The sequence below is a fragment of the Notothenia rossii genome, assembly GCF_949606895.1.
Source record: "Notothenia rossii genome assembly, chromosome: 9".
Taxonomy (NCBI): domain Eukaryota; kingdom Metazoa; phylum Chordata; class Actinopteri; order Perciformes; family Nototheniidae; genus Notothenia; species Notothenia rossii.
Window position 1 is genome coordinate 59,939,169 of NC_136907.1, and position 10,317 is coordinate 59,949,485.

Below are 10,317 nucleotides of genomic sequence, written 5' to 3' on the forward strand. Positions count from 1 at the left end.
CTTAAGTATTGGCTATTGTATAATGTTACATTTAACGCCACAACCAGCTCTTTGTATGACAAATAGCTGTAATTTATCAGCATCGATCAGCGCAGAAAACACCTGCTGCTCTTCTTTAACACACCTAATGTTTTAAAAGAATGCAAGAATGCATATATGCGTTCTTTACATGTAAAATCATGTCAATCGTCTACTAGACAGTCCCCAAATACTGACATGTTGCGAAACAGATCTTTTCAACCACGCCTTTCTTTACCTATACTTTAGCCAATTAAGAGATGTGTTCCCATTCTGTGATAATCCTGCTGTATTGGATCGTACCGTTTGAACAAACAAAAGCTAATCTGTTTGTATATAGAATAGGTTCAATTAGAAACACCTATTTTTAACTGAATCACAGCAGGACTCGTTTATCCTATTTGAAGGCCCTCTCTGCCAAGGCTTTAAGTTTGTTACATTCCATGGGCATAAGAAAGGAGCCCTTTAATTCCTCTGCTCTGAGTTTCCCCTCTCAGCATTGTCAGCAGTCTCCCAGTTACCTTTCACCTACTTAGTCTGTGCTTCAGACAGGAGAGGGTTAAGCAGCTCCTTCTTTGTGGTCTGGCCCTTAATCACGCACAGCTCCCTGACGGGGTTGTAAAAAAAACGACTGCCCCGTAATCTAGGTCTGCTGTGAACTTTCCCCTAATTCTCACAGTCCTCACTGCTTTCCAGAAGCTGATATTTGCTGAAGAGCAACCAAGGCCAAATTGTATGCCTGTTTAATTCCTGACGTGCGCCACAGTGTCTCTGACCTCATCCATTAGTCACATTATAACAAAACGCTAGAGGACTAAGAAATAGGGATATTGAAACACTGAAATTTATTTTATTAAAGGATGATCTCAGCTATCAGTAAAATAACATATGGACATAAGCTTTTTTTAAAGGTTATCGGTATTTTCGTGAAGGTTTATGACTGTCATCAGGATAATAGAGCTTAAGAACATTTAATAATTTAGGAAATGCTTCTCTCCCATGACATGCAGTCAGAGAGCAATATCTGTTTGTCTTGGCATTTTATACTGTCAACAAACTGACTAGTATCTCTTTTTTGTCATGCAGAGCAATTCAGTTTCCCTTAATTCGCCATGATTTTTTCTCAGTCTTGTGATGATGACATGCAGTCTGTAATGGCATTTACCAATTTCACTTTCATAATTAGTCCATTTATTTTTAACATTTGATTTAAAATCAGGCTTAAATTAATGGTGCTGCCCTATATTCGCAAATGCACAGTTAAAAGGTTGCAGTGTTTCTGCAGATGCATCAGAGATGTTTTTGAGTGATAATCTGTGGAGTTATCACCAACAGGCACACCGTCTATTCTATGAGCCTAATGGGTATTCTGGTATCACTGTTGACCAATTTCAGGGTGTTGCTGTGTGTCCCGATAAACCAGATTAACTCATGGTCTCAGAAACAAAACACATATTACCACTAGTGTTAATTCAGAAGTAAAATAATGCATTTGTTTCACTGCTGGCGATCAGTTTCCTCCAGTAAGTCATGAAGTCCCTGTCTCCAACAGTGCAGAAATGAAAGGAAATCTTTTTGTTATATTATGTCCCTCCTCCGCCTCTGACATGAATAGTTAACAGAGAGGTGGAGGAGGGACAAAAACCTGAGAGTAACTGCAGCCCTCCCTCTCCTCGGCTGGCCAATGGCAGGCAGTTTACAGCTTAGAGTTGAGGGCTGTGAAACTATATAAACTGTTCACGCTCTGATCGCTCTGCCAGCCGACTGAGCTCTCAAATCCAACTCAAAAACACAGGGCAGAACACTACACACTTCTGCAACAGGACACAAGATTTAATGCAATATTACAACAATTTGAAAACAGCAACAATGAAGACAACACTGGCAACTCTGACTCTCTGCCTGGTGGTGCTCATGGCCACAGGTTTCCCCTTGGAGAAGAAAGGGGGCTCATCCTCCGGCAGTGCTGCCAAGGAGAAGCGTGTACAGTACGCAGCTTGGGATGATGTGAATGTCATCGCTCATGGCCTGCTGCAGCTGGGCCAGGGGCTGAAGGAGCACGTGGACAAAACTAAAGTCCAGATGAGGGACATTTCCACCAAGCTGAAGGTGTTCAATCGCACAGTGACCGAGCTGGGGAGGGAAGGCCAGAAGCTGCGAATGGAGGGGGAGACCCTGAAGGCTCGAGCCCATGGACTGGAGGACAGAGAGGGGCAGCTGCTCAATGTCACGGCCGAGCTGAGGGAGAAGGCGGAGGAGATGAATCAGGAGAGGAAGACGATGAGCGAGAGGATGAACCGGCTGGAGGAGAGGGTGGACAGCATGCTGCAGAGGGGAGCTGGGCTGCCTGACTCCAACGCTGGGGCCAAGAACAGCAGTGATGCTCACAACATCCAGGTGAGAATGCAATACTTGTTCTCCTTTTTCAGTGAAGCATTGGAGTTATAGTTAGTTTGGGAGGAAAATAAGGTTTCTTCTGTTTTCAAAACATGTTTCATATTCTTATCACTTCAAACTAAAGTCCCATTCAGAGTATGACATGTTGCTTTACTGCAGAAAGGGACCCAAGTTAGTGGATGTACAGTATGCATGGGCCATTGGCTTTTATGGGGGGGCTTTTCCCCTCAGCTCAAAGGCACTAAATCAAAAAGCACAAAGGGCAAGCAGTGGGTGGTGGGTGTAGTGGAGTGGAGTGGAGTGGAGGGGGTTGCTTAACAAGCCTGCATGGCATTGAGCAAGACCGTGCAGTACGTGCAGGGAAACACTACAGCCTGACAGACAAAAGGATCTGCACGCATCAGCTGCAAGAATGTGTGAATAATTATCCACAGCTGGGGGATTTTACAACCTGTAGAGTATTCGGCCATATGATACAGTAGAAGGGGGCTTATGCGAGTTGCGCTTTCTCTGCAAGTCTCAGCTTACAATGAAGTATGTGAGCCTGAAAGGCTTCATACTGGGATGGAAAACCCGCGCTGTGAGTGAGTTACATAACCACACCACAGCCGGTGAGAAAGGAAAAGGGCTTTTCATTGAGGAGTGGAAATGTGTATGGGGTCTATGTTTTGGGCTTCTCAATGAAACCCTGCAAACTGTTTGTTGTGTTCATCTGGTTACTTCTGTGGCTGTGAGGCTCAATGCCACATTGTATGCACAAGCACTGTGTAATAAAGATGACCAAAAGCTGAACATTTGGTTCTTTTGTGTCGGTTTTTCTCTCAGCTGATGCTGGAGGGTCAAAACAAACGCATTGACGATCTGATGGAGCGGATCAGACTCCAGCAGGAGAAGCTTGACAAGCAGAATGTGCGCATCAGGACACTGCAGAGCCAGGTGAAGAAGCGTTACCATTACCACAATTATCAGAATAACCTTTGAGAATTATCTTTCTTATTATTATTTTTTTTTATGCAATTACATCATTGGTTTGTCACTTCTTCAGGTTCAACAGACCCGTCAGAGAACTTCCCTGCAAAGCAGCCAGAATGACATGCAGAGCAGCGTCGCCGAGCAAAGCGACTCACCAGTCGGTAAGTAAAGCCAGAAAGCGCCCAAAATCCTCTCCTTACACCTTCTTAAGCCGAGTGGACAAGATCTGACGCCAAATGTGGCACACCATCTGTTTAGTAAGGTCAGAAAGAAGCTTAAAATCACTAGCAATTAAAATCAAGGAATCTAATCAATTGAGGACACGCTTCTCTTCCCAGCATGACGCCAGAAATATAAACTGTTAGGCTTCTTGCAGCAGCTGTGCTTTTTAGCTGGTAAAACCATAACTACTGTACTTTAATGTATTTAAATATATAATTTAGGCATCCAACTTTTCTGTATTCTGAACTAAAGTATATCTAATTTGCATTTGGTTTAATAGCATTATTTGAAACGTATTTAAATCATCATCGTTTAAAGTGCTTACAGAATGAAATGGGCAAATTAAAGTTGCCAGCATGAGGTTCAGTTAAGTCCCCTCATACTGTCGCTTACAGTAATTGTAAAAGGCAGTAAATGATGCTCTCAGTGTGAAGCCACGCCAAGCAGCTGCTGCTCCCAGACCAGCAGTCATAATGAGTGCTTTTATCCAGACTGTACCTGGCTGAATACTCTCAAACTGGGACACAAGCTCAGGTTTCTTACCCAACACACACTGGTCAAACTTAAGGTCTGTTTAGCCTTTAAAGAGGACAAAAGGAATGAAGAGAGGAAATGCTGAAAAAAAGCAAATTACTGCACAGATGGTAGATTTTAATTCATAAAGATGAATAAAATGAAGTCAGTTGGAAATACATTGAACCTCTGTTTCTGATGGCCGTGGATGAGAAGTAGGGGAAAGGTGAATACTGCTGAGGCAACAATTGAGACTAGTCAGCCAGTCACAATACACCTCAGAGCTCTGACATCAGCAGGATTTGAGGAATGAGGAAAGAAGAAACAAGTTTATTTGGCAAGGTTTCAACTGGGGGAAAGTTTGCTGGTCTCTCAGAGTGTTCACTCAGGGTCACACAGTTTATACTGTGTACTCATACTGTTAATACTGTACTGGTGTGTGGGGGGTGGGAGGTGGATGAGGGGAACCTAGAAGGCTTTGTACAAATCTAGCATGCAATGTTGCTCGGATTACAGCCCTTGAGCCTGAGCCAAGAAAAAAAGTAGGAGAAAATGGGAAAAGGTGGTCTATATTTATCTGTGAACTTTGTACAGATATCCCGCAGTTTTTAAAGACCCTCGCCTCCTCCTCCTTTTTTAGGACGTCCCGCCTTTTTTTGTAAAAGAAACATTTGTACATCCCTCAAGAATGAGCAACCTTTCCCCTAGATCTGTCAGGGAGTCAGACATCCCTCCTCCCCCTCCTCCTCCACTTCATTCATCTTCTCTCCTCCCCCATCCCCAAACACAAACCACCCACCTCCATCTCTCTTCCATTGTAATGAGGAAGAACTGTGCCAAAGTTCAGGACAACCCCTGACCCTGAGGCACATTACAGCCACAACCAGCCACCAAGGGTTCATGCCTCTAGAGGAAAGGTCATTACACACTAATGAGGTTCTGTGGTCAGCTGGTGTCCTCACATTGACACAATATGCAGGCCAATACCAAACAATAATAAATCAACCCATTTTGACATTCTATTTGTAATTATTACAGCTATTCAACAAATAGCATCACATGATGACGTCATGAATGATGAGAAAAGGAATGCAAGAAATGCAATATTTTACCCCTTCCTCATTAGGCAGAATACAGCTCCAAGTGGCTCTGGAGTCCCCTGCCTTCCCCAACATACCCTATCACCCTATCCCCCTATCCCCCCCCCCCCCCCCACTTCACTATCCTCTGATCACTCTCTGTGCATGCTCTGTGCATGCACCAGCCATGCACCAGCCATGCACCAGCCATGCACCAGCCATGCACCAGCCATGCACCGCTACGTCACCGCCGGCTGTTGTGCACGTGAGGGGGATGTGACGATCCAAAGAGAAGGGGGGGTTGAGGAATGTAATAGGTAGTAGTGAGTGAAACTCAATAGCCTGGTAGGCCAAGCAGCTGTAAAGAGGGAGGTCTGCTTGGGAACTGGGAGAAAGGTCATATTCAAAACCGAGACATTTTCTCACTTGAAGCTAGGTCAAAGGCTCTATCAGGTAAACATTTATAACTCAAGATAAGCCCACTCGTAATGATAATCGTATTTGCAGACTCCCGGCTCATGCCGTGCAGAGAAACACGTCGCTTAGAGGTTTCCTAAGTGTAAATGGGCCTACTTATCAATGCTGGCTTAGGTAAACAAGCTCAGATTTTAGCTAAAGTTTGGCAGCAGCCCAAAGAACTTCCATTACATCAACAGAGTTCAAGGCAGTCGATTGAGCAACACATGTGTCACATATTCAGGTTGCCAAGCTCTGGATTGTCTTAACCTTTGTATGTTCACTCTTCTTCTAGAGATGGCATCCGACTGTCATGAGCTGTTCTTGAGAGGAGAGACCACCAGTGGGATCTATACCATCCAGCCAATCAATGCAGAGCCCTTTAAAGTCTTCTGTGAGATGAAAACCGGTAAGCCCATTTTGGCCCTTTGAGTCCTCATCAGTTCATTTGTCTTACTACCTAGACAATCAGTCAACGACTTGGCAGTTTTCCCTGATGTTTTGGTTGAAACAACATTTTCTGATCAATCCGTTTCTGTCTTTCTGTTTAGATGGCGGGTGGACAGTGATCCAAAAGCGCCAAGATGGCTCAGTTGACTTTGACCAGCAGTGGCAGGCCTACGAGAAGGGCTTTGGCAGCCTGAATGGTAAATGCTCTTTTGACTTTGATCACACTCTCACTAACTTAACATGTGCTAGTCGGCCTGGCCATAGTCAGATTAGTTCAAACAGAATTACTGTCATTTACAACCACTGCATTAGAGGGCAGGATCTGTCCCCAAAGCACCTTATTGCTGATAAGCTTAAATGGATCAAAGGCAAAAGGAAGTCAACAAAGTAGCGGGAGTCAATGGCCCCACTCAGGGTAGTTTTCTCACCATGTATATTTGTTCTTTTCTAGGAGAGTTCTGGTTGGGGCTACAAAAGATCCACTCCATTTCTAAAGATGGCAACTACATCCTCAACATCAAGCTCTCTGACTGGAGTGGAGATTCAGAAGATGTGCGCCTCCCCTTTCATCTTGGCGGAGAGGAAACCAAGTACTCACTCAAGATTGAGAAGGCCGAAGCTTTCAGCCCCTTGGAGACTTCCCTGGGGACTGACGCCACCTCCGGCCTGCCTTTTTCCACCAGCGACCAAGACAACGACCTGAAAAACGACATCAACTGCGCCAAGCACCTTTCTGGTAAGAGAATCACAATGATAAATGACTATGTGATTTTATTCTCAGTTTTAAAAATCAGGATAGCCCTTGGAAGCAGCACCTAACATCATATTGTCCTTTGTCATGCTAGGTGGCTGGTGGTTCAGTAACTGCGGTCGCTCCAACCTGAACGGCAGATACTTCCAGAGCCCCCCTCCCAAGCAGCGACACCAGAGGAAGCAGAGCATCTTCTGGAAGACCTGGAGGGGCCGCTACTACCCTCTGAAGTCCAGCAGTATGATGATCGCCCCCGCTGCGATCACCAATAAGTCATAAAAATATAAAGAGACAGATTAAAGTTGCGTTAAAAAGAAGGGGGCAGAAAGAAGTAGATGTTGTACTATTCTTTCTTTTCTTGATGCTTGGTTGATGAGGTAGACACATCATTTCCCCTGGTTGTCTCCCTGCAAGGGAGACCTTACACCAAAGTCAAGGCCCTCAAAAAAAGAAGCAAAAATAACTCACATTACATGAGTTCCAGGTTTCCCCTGCTCTGTTCTCTGAGAGAAGAAAAGATTCCTCCCCTGCACCCAGAGCCACAGATGGAAAAGAGACTAAATGTGCAGTGGAAAGTTTTTCATATGTTGAACCATTGCAGAGGATTCCTTCTATTTGGCACAAAGCAGGGGCCCCGAGACAAGAGAACATTGCAGGGCGAGTCCCGGCACGTCCATTGTGCTGTGAGCCACTGATGATTTGCAACAAGTAGAGACGCATCGCCAGACATGTGGTGTTAACTATATATGTGGGTTGTTGTTGAGATTGAATGTGGTTTTGTAGCAGGTAAACAGCACTGCCAGCTCAAAAACAGATTTGTAAAGAATGCATGTAGGGTTGAAATGGAGGCCGATTAAGTAGGAGTTTTAAGCCCAATGGTGCGGACCAAATAATGACCTAATTTAAACAAAGACTTGTTTTTTGCATGAGCATGATGACATTTGTTTTCAAAAGCATTATGTCAAGTTATAAATCACTGTAAACTAGTATAATGAGCAGAAACTGTGTTAAGACTGATGTTCATGGTGCACTCAAAACCATTCCCACCTTTTGGACGACATATTTTCCGTTTGCAATTGTGGAAAAAAATCTAGCATATTCTTTACTGTCTTTTTTCCCTGGTGATTTTGACGATGTTAGGTCATATTGACCTATTTAAATAAGAGAGGCATGGTTTTGTACATAGTGTATGAAGGAATGTCTTCTGTCTTTCAGAATATAACTGTTACTGATTTGTTGTGACATTATCTGTTGTATTCATGACTTCAGTGTTTGTTCTTTTAGATGTTCCCTTTCCTTATTTAAATGCAAAAGAATCCATATATATATAAATATATATTTCTGGTGCTGTCTGTCTGTAATTTATATTGTCCTTGTCGTGTTTACCAGATGTACAGTTGTTTTTTAAGAGGCCTAACCATTTTGGGGCCATTATGAGCTAATAAAATATCTCTAAACTATTATTGCTTTGTCTGTGTATTATGTGCCCCTTATCTACAAGTATCCACAAGTTTGCAACACAATTTAGGGTAGTATACGAGCATGAAAGTAAACTGACAACAGAACTAATACAAAAGTTCCCAAATATCAGAAAAAAAAATATGGATACAACCTTGCACATTTTTAATAGATTGTTATTTTCGAAGGATCAAGATTTGCCTTTTGATTTATCCACTATGCATTTACATTTTAGACTTGAAAAATAACCCTCTCAATTAAACAGAACATGATATTTTTTTAGTAACCAAACCTGGGTGGAAAAATAGACTTTCTTTGGAATCCTCTGCAGGTCTAAAACCATACAGTATTACTAAACCATTGCATTAAGCCACACATGGTTAGTCTCTGTCTTATTTTTATATAAGCTATAAGTTACATTACGTGGAAGGCAACTTGAGAAGCTTCAGTGCGTCAGCTTTAATTTTTCACTGTAAAACCTCCTGCTTACTGTCAAGGTGCTTCATCCCTACTGATCTTGAGCACTGACAGTGGCTCAAGATCGGCCTCAGAAACAGCTGATCTGATGCAGTGTGCTCTGAACTGACCTCTGCCTGCAGCTGATCGGTGTAGAAGCAGGTCAAAGTCAATGCTGGCCGCCACGCAATACGTTATGTAAGGACATGGGGACAGCCTTGTTACCTGCAGAGAAACATAAAGAGCAGCTTACTACTCTACAAACCTCTTGTCAAAAATATTGTGTTCTTACTCATGGTAACTCTAGAGCAGTGGTTCCCAACCTTTTTTCCCAAGAGCCCCCCCAAATGACTCCTGTTGGAAGTTGCGTCCCCCCCCACACACACGCAACTTTAAACTTTAATTACCGCAACAGCGGTAATTAAAGTTTAAAAGTCTCAAAAATGCTACAACTACTGTCACAAACTAGATGAATGTGAAGTATTTCGTTAAAGGAGGATGAAAGCGTAATTAAGGAGCACTATTGGAGTGACTTTGATGGTTATTGGACTGAGGATTAATTCATTTGGATTCCCGCTGTATGAAGAAATTAAAGGACGGCGCGGAAGTGGAAACAATTCACAAAGGGATCAAACTGTTTAAAACACATGCTCAAAGTAAGCCGGATTTTGTCGATGTGTTTATGTGGATTCAAAAGTCGTAAATAATCTACAAAATGGAGGAGACCGATCTGACCGGAGCAACTGTGACAAATAATCCAACTGAAACCGGCATGGACAATGACTATTTTTTAAAATGTGCTTATCCAGAAAAGCCTGGTTTGGACACTTTACGGGCAGAAGAAATATTTATATTAAAGAAAGAATTATACATTTCTGTCTTTGTATGCCTTTAATAGCTAACTAACTTGAATTGTTATTCAAATTAATTAATCAATTATTTTTAATATTTGTATTGTTATGTAGAGACAAGGCTTTTAGTCACAATCATGTATTGCTTTACAATTATATGTTAAAAAAAAAAAAAGTCTAAATATGATATTTGGCCTCAAATCATCTGAGGCCTGGCGCCCCCCCTGCGATCTTTGGCGCGCCCCCCAGGTTGGGAACCACTGCTCTAGAGTTTATTTTCTTATCTTGTCAACTTATATTTTAATCAACTAATATGTGTTAATGGAACCAATTGCCAGTGGATGAACAAACCATTCTGCACTTGTATTGAGCCATTTAGTTCCCCTCAATTCCCCTCTTTTGGTGTTTATGAATTGTCATGGTGGTGTGTGTTATTTTTTATCTTATTTGACAGTGCCAAAGACACATTTCCATTGTGTTTTACAAATGTTGCAAAGTTGTATTCAATAATTTCCGTTCACTTTTTTGCTGAGGGTAAAGGACGATATTATTGATAATTAAATATGATGCTACAACCTGTTAGCTTGTCTTAGCATAAAGTGGAACTGGGGAACATCAGCGGAAGTTAGCCTGGCTTTGTCTGAAAGTTAAAAAAAGAATGCTAACCGGAAACCTTTAAAGCTAAATATTGGTA

At 42.5% G+C, this 10,317-nt stretch overlaps 1 protein-coding gene across 1 annotated transcript; it reads left to right on the forward strand.

Annotated features, from left to right (window-relative positions):
• The first annotated feature begins 1,746 nt into the window (after positions 1-1,746).
• On the forward strand, positions 1,747-8,321 carry angptl4 (angiopoietin-like 4). Its single transcript, XM_079649467.1, has 7 exons — positions 1,747-2,415; positions 3,241-3,351; positions 3,461-3,548; positions 5,953-6,066; positions 6,209-6,304; positions 6,559-6,843; positions 6,953-8,321. The coding sequence occupies exons 1-7, from the start codon at positions 1,855-1,857 to the stop codon at positions 7,135-7,137; spliced, it is 1,440 nt and encodes a 479-aa protein (XP_079505593.1). The 5' UTR covers positions 1,747-1,854; the 3' UTR covers positions 7,138-8,321.
• Positions 8,322-10,317: the final 1,996 nt, after the last annotated feature.